Source organism: Bufo bufo, chromosome 8 (genome assembly GCF_905171765.1).
Source record: "Bufo bufo chromosome 8, aBufBuf1.1, whole genome shotgun sequence".
NCBI classification, from domain to species: Eukaryota; Metazoa; Chordata; class Amphibia; order Anura; family Bufonidae; genus Bufo; species Bufo bufo.
The window spans coordinates 39,721,678-39,745,360 of record NC_053396.1 but is presented as its reverse complement, the minus strand read 5'-3'; the positions used below and the strand labels follow the sequence as shown (position 1 = coordinate 39,745,360).

Genomic DNA, 23,683 nt, shown 5'->3' with positions numbered 1-23,683 from the left:
ATTACTGTGTAGTGGATGTAGCTGGATACTGCAATGTTCCTCCCATTCAAGTGAATACTGCAGTAACCAGCTCTGTCCACTGCACAGATGATGGAGCTGTGTAGTTCCAGTGCCGTTTTCCAGTGACTGAGCTACTTGAGCTGATTGGAATGGGTTCCATGAGTCACATCCACACTGATCTAATATTGGTCACCTATCCTATAAATAGGCCATCAATAAACAAATCCCTGAGAACCCCTTTAACAGGATCCCATGAGTGCTCCAGTGTTTCATAAAATATATATACTGTAAAAAAGAAACTCGAATGTGAACCTAGTGGAAAACATCAAGCAAAATAGTTCCAATCCCTGGTTCCTCCATTCAGAGGTGGGATAAGCCAATTCTGGAATGTACTCTCACACTTGGTCCCTGAAGTTCAGCATGATAGTTGTTGAATGGAAAAATATTTCCTTAATTGTCCTATTTTCCACCCTCCCCTGCCCATTTATGGTGTTTTTATGAACATAAGCAAAGACACCTTCTCTCAATGGTGCTCTTAGTGATGGCCTACTCTGCTTATGACCACACTTCTCAGGTTCTCAACACTCAGTAGAAAAGGTCCAGCCTTGACTAGGCCCTCTCTTTCTATGGGTCCCATAGCAGCTAGATAGGTTGATTATTTGATACCAATTTGCATAAACCCCACACAAAGTGCTGCTGAGTTTCTGAGACTTTAGACAAAAATCAGACTGGTGGCTCGTATGCCTTGTGTGAATGTGCCCTAAATAGAAATTTGTCATAAAGCCAGACTTTACAACTCTGGAGGGTCATAACTCGGAATCAGTAGTTTCTATACCCAGTAACAGTACAGGTTTGGAGGTTTAGGGGCTCTTGAAACAACAAACAAATACAAGCTACCTTGTAATGTCTGGTTAGGTGTGGCCATATTGTAATGGTGCGACACACAGAAAGATTTTTTAAAGACAATTTTGATATAGAAATTATGATAGCTCAAATATTTCCTGAAGGGCAGCCCATGCAACAAATAAATATATGTATATATATATGTAAATATATATATTTATTGAAATATCCCACAAAAATATTCACAAAATAGATGATAAATATCAGATCAGGGAGGGTCCAACAGCTGAGATCCCGTGCAACCCCAAGAAGGAGGGGTCGCCGAGTGCCCTCTTTGAATGATGCGGTAGTTCATGTTAGTCGTGAACTTTATCCACACTCCTGTTTAACCTTTTTCTCAGTATTTTTCAAAAGTGGCGAGTAAATATGGGGTGCGCCAAACTGTAACCGGCTTTCTTAATGATACATATCTGTATAATTGGTATCTGTAACTGTCGGACTCACACTGATACCTTGTAACAAACTTATGGAGATTTGGGATACTGCTGTTTTTAGTAGGAGATGGAGAATTGCCTAGACATTGGAACGAACCCTCAGCTGAGGAACTAAAACGCCAAGAGGGGAATGTATTTAGACTGGTTTCTTATGCCAGTCTTAATAACAAAACTTACCATGGTGTACAATGCACTGGAATTAATAAGAGGTAATAATTCTGGCACATTTTTGGAAGTTCCATGCACCAGAAAATGAAATCTGCGCCAGCAAGAAGTTGGCATAGATTTCATATGTAATGTGCACCACTTTTTTGGTAAATGTGTTTGGCCGTGAATGGTCCGCCTCCTACTAAAATTTTGGTCAAAAAATGGTGTGAATTATAGCTGAAATCTATGCCAGCTTTGACTCTTAAAAAGCTTGGCACATCTCAAACATCTCATTACTAAGACTGGTTTATAAAATGCTTGTCTAAGTAAACCAGGGCACAAGTATTTTATAAGTATGCATATCTTTTCAATATTTTATGATTAAAGGGTATGGCAGTTTATGGCTGCTTTAGTTATAGCTATAATCTACAGAAAAACTTTATAAGTAAATTACTTATTTGTTACTGGCCCTATGTTATAACCTATATAGTAGTCCAGAGCTGCATTCACAATTCTGCTGGTTGTATCCCAAAAAGTCAACAAGTTTATTAAAGGGGTTGTCTCATTTAGAGAAAGTTAATACAAGGCACTTACTAATGTATTGTGATTGTCCATATTGCCTCCTTTGTTGGCTGGATTCATTTTTCCATCACATTATACACTGCTCGTTTCCATGGTTATGACCACCCTGTAATCCAGCAGCGGTGGCCGTGCCTGCACACTATAGGAAAAAGTGCCTGCCTCTCTGGTGGCCGGGACCGTGGGAGATCACATAGGCTGGTGCTTTTTCCTATAGTGTTCAAGCACGGCCACCGCTGATGTGTACTATGTGTCATATTGTATGATTGACAAGTAGTGAAAAGCAATCAAAGTAAGCAGACCCTAGTGTTGCAATAGTGAGTTGAGGCAGTCAGTGATATATGTGCAATGTTAATTAAAGGGGTATTCTGTAACCCGTGGGCCTCCAGCTGGTCAAGAATGTGCACTGTGCCTCCTTTCATCTCTTAGGGACTTTCATTTTGGGGTCCCTGTTCTCATGATCAGTGAAGGTCCCTGTGGTCGGACCCCAGCAATATAATATCTGCCATCCTATGAATAGCGAATGACTATGTACAACTAAATTAAAGAGGTTTTCCTGGACTTAAAGGGGTAGGCCAGTTTCCTATAATAATGACCTATCTTTAAGAAAGGGCATCATTATCAGGTTGGCATGGGTCCAACTACCGACACCCCCGCCGATCAGCTGTCTGAAAAAACGCTGCGCTTGTGCAAGTGCTGCTTTACCTGCTCGCCATCGGGATTGCAGTGGTAAGTGACGAGCGCTGGGTTGTCTTCAAACAGCTGATTGGTGGGGGTGCCGGAAGTCGGAAACTGGGCAATCCCTTTAAATATTGCTGACCTATCCTCAGGAAAGGTCATCAGTACCAGATATGTGGGAGTCCGACTCCCAGCACCCCTGGCGATCAGCTGTCTGAAGGGGCTGCAGCCTGTAGGGTACCACATACCATAGGAGTTAAGATGTGTTCACATGTTGTGCTTTTCTTTGCTATTTTTCTGTGATTTTCACAAAAAATAGTTTCACGTAATACTAGAGCTGATGAGAATTGATTCTGAAATTCTGTGTCATCTGGCATCTATATGGCAGTCATGTTCTTCATAAAATATGCCTGTAATTAGTTTTAGTAATTTATCATGGATGATAATAATAAAAGAAAATATTTATCAGTCAGCGACTATTTGTGATTATTTATTCACATTGTATTTAGCCATAAGATTATCTTAGTACTTGTGTTTGTCACATTTAAGTAACTAGAGTGTCAATCACTGCAACGAGATCCTGAAAACCTGTCACTGATAATAGCTCCGTGTGGTGCCCCGAGGGTCTGCACCTTTCCTCCTCCACATGTGTGCACCATTTGCACATTACTTATATAATGTGACAATAAACAACATTTCCAAATGTTAAGCATACAGAAAATCTCTGACTTGTTCGCCCTTCCCACTCGGCCTGCCAAAAATCGGGAATTAGATCATCTCACGTACTGCCTTCTTAAGTTATGTAGTGTGAAGTCAGTGGTTGTCAGAATAGTTAAAGGGTCAATTATTTTCTCAGTAACAGCGCCACTCTTGTCTAGTGGTAGTTGCTGGTACTGCAGCACAGCAGGATCCAAGTGACCGAGGCTGAGCTGCAGTCCTAGGCATGACCCATAAACTGGAGTAGCAGAGCCTTTTATCTAATCTCACACAAACTATTATTGCCTCTCATACATTCCACTTCCGCTCAGCCTATTCAGATTGGCTCCTGCACATAAGCATGAGCTCACCACAAAGTCAGTGCATAAAGGTGGTCCAATTCTCTTGAAGCTTTACAGTACTTTATCACTGACTTATTTATATGCTTGTAATGCTAGATAGATGATAGATAGATAAATAAATAAATGAATAGATATATAGATAGATATGAGATAGATAGATAATAGATAGATATGAGATAGATAGATAATACATAGATAATAGATGCTATAGAGATCAGATAGATAGATAGATAGATAGATATTAGATAGATAGATAATAGACAGACAGATAGATAGATAGATAGACAGATATGAGATAGATAGATAGATAGATAGATAGATAGATAGATAGATAGATAATAGACGGACTGATAGATAAATAGATAGATAGACAGACATAGATAGATATGAGATAGATAGATAGATAGATAGATAGATAATAGTGAGATAGATAGACAGATAAACATAAGATAGATCAATATGAGATAGATTGATATGAGAGATAGATAGATAAACATATAGACAGATAATAGATAGAAAGATAGATAAATAGATAATAGATAGATATATAGATACTAGAGAGACAGATAGATAAATAGATAATAGATAGACTAATAGATAGATATATAATAGATAGATAGACATATAGATAATTGACATATAGATATGTAGACAGATAATAGACAGATATGTAGACATATAGATAATAGACAGACAGATAAATATATACTTGATAGATAATTTATAGATAATAGATGAGATAGAGATCACATAGATAGATAATAAATAGTGAGATAGATAGACAGATAATCATGAGATAGATCAATATGAGATACATAGATATGAGATAGATTGATAGATAGACATATAGATAATAGAGAGACAGATAGATAAATAGATAGACAGATAATAGATAGATATATAGATAATAGATAGACATATAGATAGGTAGATAGATAGATACTAGATAGATAGATAGATAGATAGATAGATAGATAGAAAATAGATATACACACACACACACACACACCAGTATGATCTTAGTAGGGTTCTGATTAAGATGTTCAAGCACATACAGCTCTCTTTTCTGTTTGTAATTTAGTATTCTGCATGTCCATCACTCATGGGACATTAACAGCCACCAATTTTTGTACAAAAAAATAAAAATGCCCAAAGGTGGTTTCACAAGGAACATTTTTCAGAATAACACTGCAGGTTTTGTGGCAGTTTTCATGCAGCTATTGGAAGTGGATGTAATGGGAAATATAAAGGGAAGATTTATACTCCTAGCTGCTGGATTCACTTCTGGGCAGTAGGCAGGCAGCTCCTTATGCTTAGAAGAATCGCCAATTCTGTCTTCAGCATATGACCTGGAAGGGTGCTATGTGGCAGTGTCTGGCAAAAAGCTATGACAGACACAAGCCACAAATGTAGTGTGATAGGGAAACTATAGGGAGAGACTAAGAAAATATAATTGGGTAGATTTTAGGGAATTTGATTAGGGAAAGCTTTGAGGGAGTGAGAGGCTGGTCACACTGGATTTAATATAGCTGCTTCACAGAACAGAAAGACAGCTTTTTTTGTTTCAAAACCTCACTTTTCTACACTTCATAGGCTTATTATAAACACATCACTAGCATTCTGCTAAGAAATGCTGAACAGTAAAAAATTTCAGTGTATTATATCCATGATATTAGATGCATAGAATTATGGCAAAAGCATTTATGGCAATAACGCCATTTTTATATCCGTGTTATTGAACCTATCTTTCAAAGACATTTTACTGCAAATATTGCATTGTTATACCTGTTTTATTGAATGCTTTACTGCATCAGACTGTGTAGTTCAAACACATTTTACCACAAAAATTGTATGGTTATACTTATGATATTGAATGTATAGTTCAAAAACTGTTTGCAGCAAACATTGCATTGTTCTAGCCATGTTACTGAATGCATATCTGCATCAGACTGTGTAGTGCAAATACATTTTACTACAAAAATTACATAATCTCCATGATATTGAACGCATAGTTCAAATACAATTTATCACAAACATCGCATTGTTATATCGGTATTATTGAATGCATTACTGCATCAGACCATGTAATTGAAAGACATTTTATTACAAAAATTACACTTTTATTCCCATGATATTGAATGCATAGTTCAAAATTCTTTTACCTCAAACATTGCTTTATTATGTCTGTTATAAAATGCATTACTACATTAGGCCATGTAGTTCAATGACATTTTACTTAAAAAATTGCAGTTATACCTGTGATATTGAACGCATAGTTTAAATACATTTTACCACAAACATTGCATTGTGATATAGTTAGGTTATAGAATGCATTGCGGCATCAGACTGTGTAGTAAAAAAGACATTCTACTACAAAAATTGCAATGTTATACTCATGAGTTTGTATGCATAGTTCAAAGACAATTTACTACAAACATTGCATTGTTATATCTGTATTATGGAATGCATTTCTTCATTAGATCATGTAGTTCAAAGACATTTTACTACAAATATTACACTGTTATTCCTGTGACATTTAGCACACAGTTCAAAAACATTGCATTGTTATGTCTGTTATTGAACGCATTACTGCATCAGACCAGGTAGTACAAAGATATTTTACTACAAAAATTGCATTATTATACCCATGATATTAAACACATAGTTCAAAAGATTTTATCTGAAATATTGCATTGTTATATCTTTGTTATTGAAAGTATTGTTCAAATATATTTAACTGCAAACACTGAATTATTACCAAAGGAAATTGTTAATACCAGTGTGCAGTGTGTTTGTAGAAAGGGAAGGACATTTAATTCAATCTCTGTCTTTAAATTACAGAACACACACTTACAATTTTGCTTGTACTGTTCAATAATCTGTGTACCAAACCTATGACTTTACATTTATATAGACCTTATAATAAAATGTCTGTAAAATAGAAGACTGCAAAATGAAAGACCCAGACCTTGTCATCGGAGAGTCCGAATGTGGGTAGTACAGCACCAGCCATCCAGCAAGTAGTAGTTGGTCACAGTTCTCCCTAGCTGCCAATAGGTGCTACATTATTATTGAGGGCAAAGAGGATGACATTGTGAACTGGATGGCTCAGCTCTAAGTCTTACATTGCACCTTGGAGCTAGAGGTCACAGTATACCTCCTGCTCCTCCTTCTTGCAACAACAGAAAAGCCTTTTAAGTTTGCGCACCAGTCTGAGTGGAAGAAGCAGTATCTGGTGATGACGATGATGACAGTACTGCATGTTCATGCAGCCTGGCTGTCACAAAGGAGACTGTAAGAAGGAGGTCACTCTTGTTGTGCTAACTGGCAGACAGTTCTATCTTGCCATTGGATCAGGTGATGCCACTTCATATGCTGCAATAGAGCCATGGTGCCTACATTGATGTTTGAACCCCCAAAGCTTATTTTAATCCTGCAGATCATGGACACAGTAATGCTTTTGTCTACCGGCATTGTGGAGAAAAACTGACAAACAGGAGATACTCGCACACGCTTCACAGAATCAGTGGTAGCCAAGCTTGGCTTAGGTCTGGCATGTTTTATGCTTTTCCTCTTTATGGCCACCACCCTCCTCCTCTAATGTTACCTCCTCCTCAACATCCTAATTTAGCAGCCAGGTCCTGTCCAATACACAATCATCGTCATCTTCATCGTCCCTGTCACCTTTATCAGACTGTGATATGTCATTCCCATCTTTGCCCAAAGTCGCCTCCACTGCCCTTACCACTACCACTGTGCCTAAAAGTGCCACTACTACCAGCCCCACCACCAAAACATCTATTCATGGATCCGCTCGCCTCCTCCTGAACCTCCTCCTCATGGCAGTCGAAACAGTGACTGCTTTCACACAAGTCAACAGGGGGACTATCCTGAGTATCTTCTATAGCACACTAGGTTTTGTGGCTTCTTCTTAGGAAAAAAAGAAGGCACCCCGCTAGATTAGGGAAGTGAAGACAGAGAAGATGCAACTAAAAGGGTTGTCTCGCTGTACTGTTTTACCCAGCCTCCAATGTCATTAGAGAGGTTTTTCAGCATGGCAGGGGGCATCATAACTCCCAAACAGACACAGTTGTCCTCTGCTAGTGCAAAAAACATCACCTTTGTCAAAATGAATGAGGCATGGATTTGTGAGGATTTTCACAGACCTCTGGTTGAGGCTGATGAATAGATGTCTTTACTGACGGTGCCACATCATGCTGCTGCCACTGTCTGCCTGCCTACCATCATGTTCCATACCATATGGCGGCTGCTGCCACCTGAATGCCACTGCTGCTTTCTTCCTGCCTACTATCATGCTCCATTACGTATGACTACTGCTGCTGCCATCATGCCACTGCTGCTGGCTGCCTGCCAACCATCATGTTTCATACCAGATAGCTACTGTTGCCGCCCCTGCAGCTGCTGCTCCCTGCTGCTAATCCCACTGCTGCTACTTTCATTACAGATACCCTACACAGCTGCCTACTACTGCTACTACCCCTAAACAACTGCAAACATATCTACTGCCTTGTCTGTTCCATGCTGTGCTGCTACTGCTGCCACTACTATTGCATCCACATGCCACTATTACCCTACACTTTCACCTGCACACTGTACTGCTGCTGTTCCCAATTAAAAGTGAGAATTTTTCCAGGTTTATTTAAAACAAGCCTCTTTCATCTGACAATTAACACTTGTGTGTGTATAAACAGGGGCAGGAATTTGTCTCACATTGGCGCAGAATTTTTGGACACTTGGTCCCAACAAGCCACTGTGTGTTTAAAGGGACACTGACAGGGCCAATAAGCATATTGAGGTATATATATGGCAGTACAGGTCTTATAATGGGTATTACAATCATCTAAGTATCCCCCCTGTCCACATTATACATACAGTAAACTTAAGTTTTATAACCTGCTCCAACGGTCTTCAATCTGCCCAAGGGGCGGCGTTTCATCTCTCTTGCGCCCAGCCATCTTGTGAAGTCCGGTACAGTAAGCGCCGCCCAGCTCATCAATATTCACTTCGCTGGGCGGCGCTTACTGTCCCCGACTTCACAAGATCCGGCGCATGCGCAGGGCACTGTTAAGCGCAGCGCTTCAGAGCGGGGACCGCAGAAGCCGCCCAGCAAACTGAATATTCATGAGCTGGGCGGCGCTTCAAAGCGGCAGTTGGGGAGGCTGGCTGGGCGCAAGAGAGGTGAAACGCCGCCCCTTGGGCAGATTGAAGACCGTTGGAGCAGGTTATAAAACTTAAGTTTACTGTATGTATAAGGTGGACAGGGGGGATACTTAGATGATTGTAATACCCATTATAATACCTGTACTGCCATATATATACCTCAATATGCTTATTGGCCCTGTCAGTGTCCCTTTAAAGACTATCTGTCCCCAATTTTTTGGGATGCTTGGTCTGAACAAGCCTCTGTTTTTTTTCTCCCTATAACACTGTGTGTGTTTAAGAACCATCTGACCCTAGTAAGGGACAATTTTTAGAAGCTTTCTAATATGAAAAACTATAACACATGCGATGACACTGTGTGTTTTTAAACACGCTGTTTGTTAAGACCGTCAACTACGTGTTTATCCATAGCTATATATGTCTGTGTTATCCTACATTATTTGCTGTTGCTGTCAATATGTCAATATGCTTAATATTTTCAGGCCAAATTGAGCATATTTGATTAGTGTAGAATTGATTTGGGCACAATTAGAATTTTTGGAAAAATTTGGCGAATCGATCACAGTGAATTTCAAGAAGCTCACTTATCTCTAAACCAAACACCCTATTAGCATGTCCATGGAACAGAAATGGGGTTAAGTTAAAAAACATATGCATGAAGAAAGAGATAAACTGCTCTCAGAAAACTTCAGTCCCCGCCCGCCACATGTCATCCTTGTTTGTTTAGCTTTGCTCAGGAGACATTATAATTTCCTCCAAGGTTTGTGTTTTGTGCTTATTGTGAAAAAGTTATGTGTTTTGTAAATATTAGCAGAAAATTATACTTAGTATCTACAATGTTCATGACATAAAGTGTGTTCACCTTGATTTGCATAAAAAAACTGAGCAAGTACATTGCATTACTTTTACTAATCTGGAGTTACAGCCTGTATCATATTACTGAGCTGCATTTACAGTTCAATTGACTTCAGAGCTGAAATGTCCCAGCATTCATTGCCTTTGAGTGGAGAAGAGAATGCAGACCAGCAATGACATTTGCTGAAAACATAAGAGGGATAGCAAAATGCAAAATGCAAAAAAAAAAACATAATCAGAGGACGATCGAATGTCCACAACGGCACCATGACTGATCTCTTAGTACAGATGGTAGATAACATAGAGACTGGCAGACTATGCATGTTTACTGTGGAGTAATAGCTTTCGGCTGCACTTGCGCTGGTCCCACAGCTATCTCAAGTGCATGCTCCTCTTTATGGCACCATAGGCAGAAAAAATGGCTTGGCCCACTGCTTTGACAGTATGATATATCTATGATGTAGCAGCAATGATGCAGGAGAATGATGTTTCCATATAGCTCTGTTGGAAATGCTCCTGGCACATGAAATAAGGAAACACACACTGAGGATGCTTATCAATAGTTTTGCACGTGTTTTTTTTTTTTGTGCACACCATTCTTGCACAAAAATGTGTGACTTTTCTCACAGTTTGGAAAAGTGCCAAGAAAAGATTTATTAATACTAATTTTAGAAAATAGTGCTCCACCACGGGAAATTTTGGTCCACTGTGCCGCTGTATGCATTTGACTTGGGGCTACTACCGGGAATGTTGCCTAAGTGGTCCCCTGGTATTCATCCTTTTATTCCCATATAGGGATCTGAACCTTGCTGCAGGGGGTCACCAAGCTGCTACCTCTAGCTCTTGGCCTAGAAGTGGCACCAAGAGGACAGGCAGAGGCACAGTCAGTAGGCAATCTGAGATCAGAAGTTTGTGCAATGTGGTAAAACAGGCAATAGGTCAGGGCAGGCAGCACAAGGTCTATTCGGTGATCAGGCAGAGGTCAGGATATGGGAGGTCAGAATACACAGCACTGGAATACCTTCACAGGAATTAGACAAGCTAAGATGTAGAAACGAACAAATCAATTCTAACAAATTGATTTTTCTCATCATCATGGCTTCTTCTCCTGTGAAGGGCAGTTCCCACAGATGAATATGCGCCCCCTCTGCCCCAAGATTGACAGGGCGAGACATTTAGCCCAGCCCTGACAATTTCCTGTCTGTGTCTTTGCTCTGCTTAGCAGGGCAAGGGCACCTTTTTGCTCAGGCACCCTCCCATAGGGAGAGGTGCCATATAGACTGCCTTAAATCAGTGTAATAGGCTGGGGACAGATTAGCCAGTTGACATGTTGGCCCTTTGTAGAGAGTGTGCATGCCCTATAGGAACCCACAGAAGCAGGATCACAAGGAAGGAGGAGGAGGTGGCCATGGGTGTCACAGAACATAGCTCAACAGGAGAAGTGAGTTCTCTGACGGCCATGATGGACATCAGAGGAGAGATGCCACTGACTATGGACTGTTCATTACAAGTGCAACTTTATCTGCAAATCTGATGATTTTGGTAGGACTGGCCGACCATCTCATATGTTTGGAGGACCAACCAACCTTTTCCAGATGCCAGATATCAGGGGATTTCAATTGCTCAATGCTTTTGTTCTGGCAGCGGTCTCTATCCCTCGTCTCATTCACAACACATGCCTGCTTGGCTGAGTCGAGGTAGCAGTAGGACATGTGCTCAGCCAGTCTTAGGCCATACGTCACATGCAGCAAGGCTGCATACATTCTCCATGCTGCCAGCTGGCACCTCTGATGTCGGCTCATGATACAGCAGAATTACCATAGAGAAATAAACAAGACAATAATATTGACGAGATGCTAAGTAACTTTTTTTTTGTTTCGTTCTTGATTTATTACATCACCTTTCTGTTGATGTCTACCAGTAAACAAGCCAAGCACATTCACTTGTTTTGCAATCCACATGACAATTATTGCTTAGTTCTTCTGGGATAACCTCCTCTGGCAATCTCTAGCTGGCTGCAATCTCATGATATGGCCCTGGGTTCAAATCCGAGCAAGGACAACATCGGCATGGAGTTTGCATGCACTCTCTCTGGTTGTGTGGGTCGTCTATTCTACCATCAGTCACTTCCTCACCAAAAAAAATCAGCTCATGCTGTGAACAATCCAGTAAAATATATACAGGTGGCCAACAATTGAACTGTTTACATAAAGAATGGCAAATGAGCTGGCAAGGATTTCCTTTACATCAGGAGCAGAGACAAAAACTGAAAAGTCCAGGAATGACCAAATATAAAAAGCATGGGAACTAGAGCCACAGTGTGACTGCAGCAGGAATAACTGTATCCATAAGTTGTATTGTTCTACCATATCTTGTATACTGTATAGATTTACTACGTAGATACGATTATGGTCAATGATGAGCATTTCTTTTTTCTCAGTCACAATCCGATGATGAAAATCTGCCATGTAATTTGGAGAAAGAAGACCACTCATCCCCAAGCCCTCCCTCAACTCCATCTGTGTGCTCCCCACCATCATCCTCATCATCTTCCGTACCTTCAGATGGGAAAAACATCTGCTCCAGTTGTGGCCTGGAGATCCTAGACAGATACCTGCTCAAGGTACCGATTTTTTATGTGTACTGAAATACTAATGCTATACAAAGCCAACGATCTTACGTAAACTAGTAAATGGGGACTTTTGAAGTATTCATGGGTACGTGCAAAAAGGGAAGGGGTATGTTAAACCTCGTTCCTTGACAGCACTGAAAATCACTCTATGTGTCCTCAAACCATGACAGAGGCCTGGAGACATGTTCCTCCCCGAAGGCTGAAATTACAACATGGTTGGGGGGGTTCAGTGAACAGTCAGTAGCGGTTCTTGCTTTTATAGGTGGCACTGTAAGGGTACAACCACACGGTCTGATTTCTTGATGCCGTTTTGGAAGCCAAAACCAGGAATGACTTAAAAAAAGGAGAAGCTTATTTGTCCTTTATACTTTCTCTTTTTTTATGATCAGCTCCTGATTTTGGCTTTCAAAACTGCACGCAGACACCTGACCATACCCTAAGAAAAGCATATTTTGGGGGAATATGACTGACATTGGTTAGGGGATGCTGTGGCTGTTAAATTACAGTAACAGCAAAGTGGATATAATTTTACCAAATCTCATCTTCAAACTGTGGACAAATTCCATGGGGAAATTGACCTGCCACGTGGATTGTAAATCTGCCACGTCAGTTTATATTGTGGACTTTCATTGCAGATTTCACCCTTTGCATCCACAGCAATATTTCAACAAAAGCCACCTGTAAACTATATACCGTTTTTGCTGTGAATTAAACCGCAAACTCAATGGAGCATCAATAGATATTTTCATTGCGAGCTTCTGTACCCTAATATGTACCCTTTGTTAAATTAGGACACTGTGACTGGCAAGTGTATGTGCCCTTGTCTTTAATATTAAAGTTTCCATAAGTTGTTCTAGGTTATACTTCACATTGTAGTCCGTGTCGTGGTTGTTGATGCAGTAGTCCCATTCAGTACATGCACTTGGCTATGCATATTAATTTAAAGGGGTTGTCCAGGATTTTACAAATGATGGCCTATCTTCAGGATGGAACATCATTATCTGATTGGCGGATGATTGACGCCCTGCACCCCCACCGATCAGTTGTTTCAGGGTAACTTCTGTTTTGTCCACTACACAATGGACAGAGAACCACATAGCCCCGTCCATTGTGTAGTGGTTACAGCAGCACTGCTTCCATTCACTTCAATGTGAGCTGCAGTAACCAGCTCCACCAGCTCTGACACAGCAGTTACCCTGAAACAACTGATCGTGGGGGTGCAGGGTGTCAAGCCTCCGTCGATCAGATATCCTGAAGATAGGTCATCACTTGTAAAATCCCGGACAACTTCTTTAAAGTTAAAGGAACGCTGCAGACAGAATTGATTAGTGCATGACCTGAGGGGAGGTGTATGACCTGACGGAGGACGCGTGACCCAGACGTTCTCATTTTGGTGTCATTTTAATCCATGATTCGTGTTCCTCCTCCTTCAACCTTGAACTAGGCATAACACTGTTTATCATAAGGGGAATTTTTGAAGTCAGTTTTGCCGGAGTCTGCTTTTTTATAATTTCATAATGTGCACATTGATAAATTTAGCTCATCTGGGGGTCATTTATCAAACTGGTGTAAGGTAGAATTGGCTTAGTTGCCCATAGCAACCAATCAGATTCCACCTTTCATTTTGGACAACTCCTTTGGAAAATAAAAGGTGGAATCTGGTTGCCATGGGCAACTGGGCCAGTTCTTCTTTACACCAGTTTAAAAAATGACCCCCATAGTTTTTTTTTTCTAGAGAGGTTACTCCAGTTATTACACACTCCTCTACTGGAGTGACATGGCTTAATTTTTTCCATCACATTGCATTTGTGAAATCTGGCGTACACCTGCTCGCCTAACAAATTTCACTAAATCAGAAATTTTGTGTGCAGAAATAGCACTCTTCCAAAAGAGACCTCAGCACTCCAACATAACTAGATTTGTACAATTATTTTATTATGAAGGCAAACGAATACTAATGTCTCAATCCGAACACATATGGGGGAGATTTATCAAAGCTCCTGTAAAGGAAAACTGGATTTATTGCCCATAGCAACCAATCAGATTCCACCTTTCATTTTTCAGAGCCCCTTTGGAAAATGAAAGATGGAATCTGATTGGTTGCTATGGGCAACTAAGCCAGTTTACCTTTACACCAGTTTTCATAACTTTCACCCATAGGGACCTTGCCTTAGATAGAAGGGGAAACCTAGTGAAAGATGTGCAGCCTGTTAACCACTTCATTACTGGGCCAATGTTTCAGTTTTAGCAATAAGTCTATCTAACTGCAAATAACTAATTAATTTCTGAGTCAACCTACATGTATTTGATATTATTTTTCACGGGACACCTTAGTCCTTTCTTTTGTGCCATTGGATGACAGCTATAATATTTATTTTTAAAAAAAGGAAAATTAGGAAAAAAATAATATTTTTCATTTCTTATCAATTTTCTTCTGTTTCTAAAGCCATTTCCATATGTTTTTACCACAAGACTTCAAAGGTCTGAAGCGCATTTTGGATTTTAGCGGCCTATTTTTCTGTTGCTGGTTCTATGGCACGTACTGCCAGAACAGATGTTGTACAGCGCCAAAACATTAGAAACTCCTTCAAAGTGACTTTTTTATGTTGACCGCCCTTAAAGTATTCATCTTGGGGAAATTTGGACTTTTTAAGCTTTCGCCTTTTTTACATTTTGTTTATCAAATGAAAAAAAATATGTGTGCCTATGTACGAACAACCTCCTCCCTATATAAAACATTTTATGAAACCCCAAAAAAATGTGTGTACATTGTATATTTTACACACACAACCTTTTTTATTTTCTTTATTTCACTTTTTATATATTTTTTTTATTTCTTTACTTCTTTTTTTACGTTTCATTATTTATTTAGTTTTTATGGTAAAAGTAAATTAATCTTTTCCTGCCACAGTAAGCACAAGAAGGGGTTAATTCACAGACTACAGGATCACAGTTAATTTTACAGCCAGAAGAGGGCACTCTCGCATCAAGAATAGTGAGCCCCTGCTGGCTTTTTGACTTCACATTGCAATGGATCGCTGTAACACACAAGAATGCCACCCAGGGAGTCCACTTTGGCCGGTCTCTGGGTTTCTAACTGTGACAGCAGCAATCTAATCAAAACACGGTCACAGAGATCTGCAGCACCTCGGGGCTCTGGCAGATCATAATGTAACTCTTTTATATGTCAGGTTACAGATAAGAGCCTACCGTTATAACATATATAGTCGTGTGGAAGTGTTTTTTAATGTGAATTCAAAAGATTTAAAAATAAATAAGGTTACGCAGGCTAAGTGAATAAATATATTTACTGTGATTAAATATAAGATAAAACAGACAAATTTTTTGTCCAAACTACTTACTAATTTGCTTTGATCTGTACATAGCCATAATGTCATGGATGAGATTTGCAGATAGCTGGAACTTATAAATAAACGAGCGACTGGCTTGATCCCAAACTAAGGAGCTATTAGGTGAGCCCTATAAAACCCTAAGAGCTCTCCCTGACTGCTATGCACATACAAGGGTCTCGATGGTAGACGATTGCATGCCCATGTACCTAAGCCTGTGTGACCCCTGAAAACCCTATAATAGTGAGGGGACACGACCACCGGCTCCCTGCACTTAATACAGAGGGAGTCAGGGTCACCTAGAATCAAGCCAGCAAGCAAACACAATAAAGTAAAGGACTTATCTGAGCAAACAGCAGACGCAGCCTCCAGCAGTGAACACTTCATCCAGGAAGTAGTATAAACCGCAAAGTGAGGCAGTGTGGGAGGGACTATAAAGGAAGACGATTATGTCTAAATAAGTGACACCTGGCAGAAGGAAAGGAGATGAGAAAGTGAAACCAAAACAAAGAACATCATACAAGAGGTAGAGAAGAACGTCTGCCAGACCTTCTCACAGAAGTGGCGGTGACACATTATGGACGTGTCTTTATTTACATTAAAGGGTCACTGTAGGGGTGAACTAGAAAAGGCTTGGCCCACAGAAAATTTTTGAACACCCCCCTTCCTTAAACAACTTTCCTGCAAACTACCCCCCCATGACCTGTATGCTCCCTTACTGTCCCAAACAGTTTTTATTCTTCCTTAGTGCCCTCCCACAGTAGAATGCCCCCTTAGTACCCCCTTCACAGTATTCATGCTCCGTAGTACCCCCACACAGTAGAAATGCCCACTTAAATCCCACACAGTTGTTATGATCTCTTAGTACCCCCTTCACAATAGAATGTCCCTTCACCGTGTGATGCCTTTTAGTGCCCCCACACAGTCGAATTCCCCCCAGTGCCCTCACACTGTAGAATGCCCTTTTAGTGCCCTCTTATTTCCCTCACACAGTAGTCCTGACCCCTTAGTGCCCCCCTGACAGTAGTGCTGGCCCCTTACTTTGTCCCCTGTAGTGTTAATAGAATTCAAAAAGTAATATTCACCTAGCCCCATTCCCTCAGTGAACTGAGCACATCCCGCTCTCCCCTGCAGTGAGTTTATCTCGCCTGCAAGGCTGACTAGGAGAGTTGACAGACCAAGAACAGGCTGATGAATGATCATTTGCCCATGCACTCTTTTACTAAGCCCAGCAGGTGAGAAGATGTCACTGCATTGCGCCAGCTGGGTAGAGCATGGCTGAGGAATGAGGCCTGGGCCCTCATGGATGAAAGACACAGCAGTAAGACTTTGTATTGAGCCCATCTCCTGCAGCAAGAAGAGAGAGAGCATGATATATGAACCCTTCTCTCTCTTCGTTCTAGGCACCAGTGATGGTCTTAGAACTTAAATGCTCATTAATCAAAACTTTTGATATGTCTCTATGACATATCAAAAGCTTTTTGAAACCCTCTGTGACCCTTTAATGCTAGCCATTATTGCCTAAAATGCTAGGAATTATGAGGGACATTTATCATCCCCGGTCCACCAGAAAACTGGTGTCAAAAAGTTCAAAATTTGGCACATGTCCGTTTCAGCCCCTGCTCCCCACTTTTGCCAAAAATATGGTGGAGCAGGACAATGAATGAGTGTGGGAGAGGCAAGGCATATTTATTTTAATATACACCAGAAAACTGCTGATATAGATTTTGTTTCTGGTGCACAGACCTGCATAGATGTGCCACAATTATTACAAGTATGTACCTCTCAATAATTGTGGTGCATCTGACTCCAGAGAGAGATACCGGTAGATTAAGACTATTGTTAAATAACCATATGTTAGAAAACATCTTCCCCTCGAATAAGAATTTTAAAAGAGATCTCCAGAACAGCATGCAGTCCTAAAACTACTTGACTGATGTATGGATTTTTCTTTCTTTCATGTACTTTTGATCATTCCTTAAAACAAAATCAAAAACATTTTGGACTTTCTCACCACACATATGACTCATGTTATGACTTTCTCTGATAATTGCTGCTAAAGAGGAAACAGAGCGAGGGTAAAGCAGGCATGATGAAATGACAGGTGACCTTCAACCCCACTTGGTGACTGGCAGTCACTTAAAAGAGATATGTTCTCTCCACACGAGTAGAGTTTATTTTCCATTACTGGTCATAACCCATATGGACCTAGTTTTCTGTTTTCTTTTGCCCTCTTTCTTCAAGGAAACAAGTGATCTCTACTCCGAATATTTTGCAGCCTATTCATAAATCCTTTACATAATTTGCTATTTTTTTTAAATGTAGATCTATATTCATTATAAATTTTCCCTACAAAAGACTACATGAAATTCCGGTTTACCAGTATCCACATAATCTCATACGAGAGGATTTTTTAATAGGCAGTTTAATTTCCATTTTTTGTATATGCATAATAATTTTCATATGTTTATTGTTAGTGGCTCCTGATATATATATATATATATATATATATATATATATACAGTACAGACCAAAAGTTTGGACACACCTTCTCATTCAAAGAGTTTTCTTTATTTTCATGACTATGAAAATTGTAGATTCACACTGAAGGCATCAAAACTATGAATTAACACATGTGGAATTATATACATAACAAACAAGTGTGAAACAACTGAAAATATGTCATATTCTAGGTTCTTCAAAGTAGCCACCTTTTGCTTTGATTACTGCTTTGCACACTCTTGGCATTCTCTTGATGAGCTTCAAGAGGTAGTCCCCTGAAATGGTTTTCACTTCACAGGTGTGCCCTGTCAGGTTTAATAAGTGGGATTTCTTGCCTTATAAATGGTGTTGGGACCATCAGTGGCGTTGAGGAGAAGTCAGGTGGATACACAGCTGATAGCCTATTCAGTAGGACTGTTAGAATTTGTATTATGGCAAGAAAAAAGCAGCTAAGTAAAGAAAAACGAGTGGCCATCATTACTTTAAGAAATGAAGGTCAGTCAGTCAGCCGAAAAATTGGGAAAACTTTGAAAGTAAGGGCTATTTGACCATGAAGGAGAGTGATGGGGTGCTGCGCCAGATGACCTGGCCTCCACAGTCACCGGACCTGAACCCAATCGAGATGGTTTGGGGTGAGCTGGACCGCAGAGTGAAGGCAAAAGGGCCAACAAGTGCTAAGCATCTCTGGGAACTCCTTCAAGACTGTTGGAAAACCATTTCAGGTGACTACCTCTTGAAGCTCATCAAGAGAATGCCAAGAGTGTGCAAAGCAGTAATCAAAGCAAAAGGTGGCTACTTTGAAGAACCTAGAATATGACATATTTTCAGTTGTTTCACACTTGTTTGTTATGTATATAATTCCACATGTGTTAATTCATAGTTTTGATGCCTTCATGGTCATGAAAATAAAGAAAACTCTTTGAATGAGAAGGTGTGTCCAAACTTTTGGTAAGTACTGTATATATATACAGGGAGTGCAGAATTATTAGGCAAGTTGTATTTTTGAGGATTAATTTTATTATTGAACAACCATGTTCTCAATGAACCCAAAAAACTCATTAATATCAAAGCTGAATATTTTTGGAAGTAGTTTTTAGTTTGTTTTTAGTTTTAGCTATTTAAGGGGGATATCTGTGTGTGCAGGTGAATATTAATGTGCATAATTATTAGGCAACTTAACAAAAAACAAATATATACCCATTTCAATTATTTATTTTTACCAGTGAAACCAATATAACATCTCAACATTCACAAATATACATTTCTGACATTCAAAAACAAAACAAAAACAAATCAGTGACCAATATAGCCACCTTTCTTTGCAAGGACACTCAAAAGCCTGCCATTCATGGATTCTGTCAGTGTTTTGATCTGTTCACCATCAACATTGCGTGCAGCAGCAACCACAGCCTCCCAGACACTGTTCAGAGAGGTGTACTGTTTTCCCTCCTTGTAAATCTCACATTTGATGATGGACCACAGGTTCTCAATGGGGTTCAGATCAGGTGAACAAGGAGGCCATGTCATTAGATTTTCTTCTTTTATACCCTTTCTTGCCAGCCACGCTGTGGAGTACTTGGACGCGTGTGTGATGGAGCATTGTCCTGCATGAAAAGCATGTTTTTCTTGAAGGATGCAGACTTCTTCCTGTACCACTGCTTGAAGAAGGTGTCTTCCAGAAACTGGCAGTAGGACTGGGAGTTGAGCATGACTCCATCCTCAACCCGAAAAGGCCCCACAAGCTCATCTTTGATGATACCAGCCCAAACTAGTACTCCACCTCCACCTTGCTGGCGTCTGAGTCGGACTGGAGCTCTCTGCCCTTTACCAATCCAGCCACGGGCCCATCCATCTGGCCCATCAAGACTCACTCTCATTTCATCAGTCCATAAAACCTTAGAAAAATCAGTCTTGAGATATTTCTTGGCCCAGTCTTGACGTTTCAGCTTGTGTGTCTTGTTCAGTGGTGGTCGTCTTTCAGCCTTTCTTACCTTGGCCATGTCTCTGAGTATTGCACACCTTGTGCTTTTGGGCACTCCAGTGATGTTGCAGCTCTGAAATATGGCCAAACTGGTGGCAAGTGGCATCTTGGCAGCTGCACGCTTGACTTTTCTCAGTTCATGGGCAGTTATTTTGCGCCTTGGTTTTTCCACACGCTTCTTGCGACCCTGTTGACTATTTTGAATGAAAAGCTAGATTTTTCGATGATCACGCTTCAGAAGCTTTGCAATTTTAAGAGTGCTGCATCCCTCTGCAAGATATCTCACTATTTTTGACTTTTCTGAGCCTGTCAAGTCCTTCTTTTGACCCATTTTGCCAAAGGAAAGGAAGTTGCCTAATAATTATGCACACCTAATATAGGGTGTTGATGTCATTAGACCACACCCCTTCTCATTACAGAGATGCACATCACCTAATATGCTTAATTGGTAGTAGGCTTTCGAGCCTATACAGCTTGGAGTAAGACAACATGCATAAAGAGGATGATGTGGTCAAAATACTCATTTGCCTAATAATTCTGCATGCAGTGTTTATATACTCATTATTATTAATGATCTTAGTATTTGCCGTTAACACAAAACTGTGTAGGAAACTTTAAACCCGGCTGAACTGTCAAATATTACACAAAGACCTAGATAAGTTGATAGCATGGGCTAGAACATGGCAGATGAATATTAATGTTGACAAATGTAAAGTAATGCACCTGGGCCACAGTAATCGTATGGCTACCTTCACATACCTTCACTGGGGACAATAGAACAAGAAAATGACTTGGGTATTCTGGTTACAAGTAAGCTAAGCAGCAGTACTCAATATCAGGAAGCAGCTGCAAAAGCCAATAAGATGTGAAAAAAGAGAAATAAAAATATGTGGTCCCCAATGTAATATTACCCCATTATAAATCCCTCCTAAGGCCACACCTTGAATATGTTTTGGGCTCCATATAATATAAAGGATATTGGAGAGCTAGAAAGGGTTCAAAGATGGGCGATCAGATTAATAAATGGGATGGAAGTTCACTCTTCTAATGGGAGGCTTGAAAATCAGGCCTTTTTAGCTTGGAAAAATTACACCTTAGTGGTGATCTCATTTAAATGTATAAATACATGTGTGATCAATAGAAAGAACTGGCAGGATTTACTCATTTCAAGGACTTTACAAAGGACCCTCATTACATGTGGAGGAAAGGCAATTGAGACATCAGTACAGGAAATGATTCTTTATAGTTAGAGTAGTCAAACTGGAATGCCCTACCCCAACAGGTAGTAATGCCAGATAATAGGTCATCATATAAAAACAAGGGTTAGATGCTTATCAAATAGCAAACGACATTGATGGCTATAATTTATCTAGCAATTTATGATGTATAATTGAACTGAAGTTGATGGACCTGTGTCTATTTTCAACCTATGTAACTATGTCTTCAGCCAATGAACTGATCATATGTTGTCCTGCTACTACATTATTCTGGAATACGATGAGTTATATGTGGACCCCATGACATTGTTAGCATCTGGCATCAGGGGTATCTTCCCAGGATTTTGTACCCAGTGACCTAGGTCTCTTTTCATATTCAATCTCGATCCTTCACCAGTGCCCCATGATATCTTAGGTTTTTCAGAGCCTGACAACACCTCCACATGATCTGCTCCTTTCTATATTTCATAGTTGAGGTCCAATCTTTTATTTTTTATTTCAAATAGAAGAGTTGGCCTCCTTCTGAAATCTATTGTTCATGCCACTGGTATTTTTACGGTTCTACTGTTTTGACAGTCCACTTTAATTTCTGTTCCTTTTCTGCAACACCAATGTGCCAATGGAGATCAACATGACATTTTCCTCCATACTAGAACCATTGTGATTTCCCTGCTGACGTCTAATATGGACGAACGTTCTCTGTTTTACCGTCCTTCTCTTGTGTAAACATGTCAGATGATCTTTTCATCTGACCAGTCACAGATTCCTCATAGAATTATAGTATGAAGAACATTCTTCTCCGTTGCAGGTAAAACTTCTTTTCATCTCTATTTATTTCAAAGGATGACCCCTAAGATTAGCACTCGGATGGAGAATGTCCCATGACAATTGGTTGGATTAACACTAGCCAAGTTCTGACAGATGTGGCTTGTTAATGTAAACACACTCAGTTGTGTCAAGTTTTTACTTCCAACCACAACCTTTCAGTATAGCAGAGCTACCTCTATAGTGTCCTTTATATGACCCAGTGGCCAACATCTAGTGCGTATTTCAAGAAAACCACTATTAAAGCTGACTGCTCTCAATAGTGTGAAATAACAAATAGATTCCTATATAATAAGAGAGCAGCCGTGTCTGACTTCACAGCAGTGGAAATGAGATTAGGATTATATCAACATTGCAAATAGAAAGCCAATAGTTGGAACCTATTCTCTGGAATGGAAAATATTTTCCATATTTTTAAAGGACATTAGGTGCTTAGGGCCTTAGGCTTACCAAGTCGTAGGCAAAGAAGACAGAAGTAGTTCTTGATCTTGACCGCTTCTTCTTTTTAGATTTCTATATGAGTAGTGTAAACCAGCGGTTTTCACACGTTCAGGACCTTGGACGAGAATGCTCGACCTAACTTGCAGGTACTTAACGCACTAGGACGAGCATTCTCATCCTAGGGTTAATGCGCTGCCCTACAACTGCTGCCGCGATCAGCAGCAGGGTCCCGGCTGATACTGACAGCCGGGCCCCTGCTGTATCTGCCAGCATCGGTGAAAACACAGATGCCGACAGATTAACCCCCTGTATGCCGCGGTCACGCTGACCGCAGCATACAGGGGGTTTGCGGCAGCTTGTACATCCCCATCGGTTCCCCGTGCTGCGGTGACGGGGAACTGAGGGTTGCTATGGCAGCCCTGATGCCTTGAACAGGCATCGGGACTGCCAGCTACGGAAACCCCTCAGGTGAACACCGTAAAAAATAAAAAATAAAAACGGTGTAGAAAAAGCCATTTTTTGTCACCTTACATCATGAAAAGTGTAATAGCAAGTGATCAAAAAGTCATATGCACCCCAAAATAGTGCCAATCAAACCGTCATCTCATCCCTCAAAAATGATACCCTACCTAAAACAATCGCCCAAAAAATAAAAAATCTACAACTCGCAGACTATGGAGACACTAAAACATGATTTATTTATTTTTGTTTCTAAAATGATATTATTGTGTAAAACTTAAATAAATAAAAAAAAGTATATATATTAGGCATTGACACGTCCATAACAACCTGCTCTATAAAAAAATATCACATGACCTAACCCCTCAGGTGAACACCATAAAAAAAAAACAACTGTGTAAAAATAGCAATTTTTTGTCACCTTACATCACTAAAAGTGTA

General features: G+C 40.1%; 1 protein-coding gene across 1 annotated transcript in view; it reads left to right on the top strand.

Annotated features, from left to right (window-relative positions):
- LHX6 (LIM homeobox 6) overlaps positions 1-23,683 on the top strand; it is a 165,604-nt gene that overhangs the window by 30,165 nt on the left and 111,756 nt on the right. Inside the window, exon 2 of the mRNA XM_040405878.1 lies at positions 12,276-12,458. Coding sequence (XP_040261812.1) covers positions 12,276-12,458 — 183 coding nt within the window. The remainder of the gene's footprint in view (positions 1-12,275; positions 12,459-23,683) is intronic.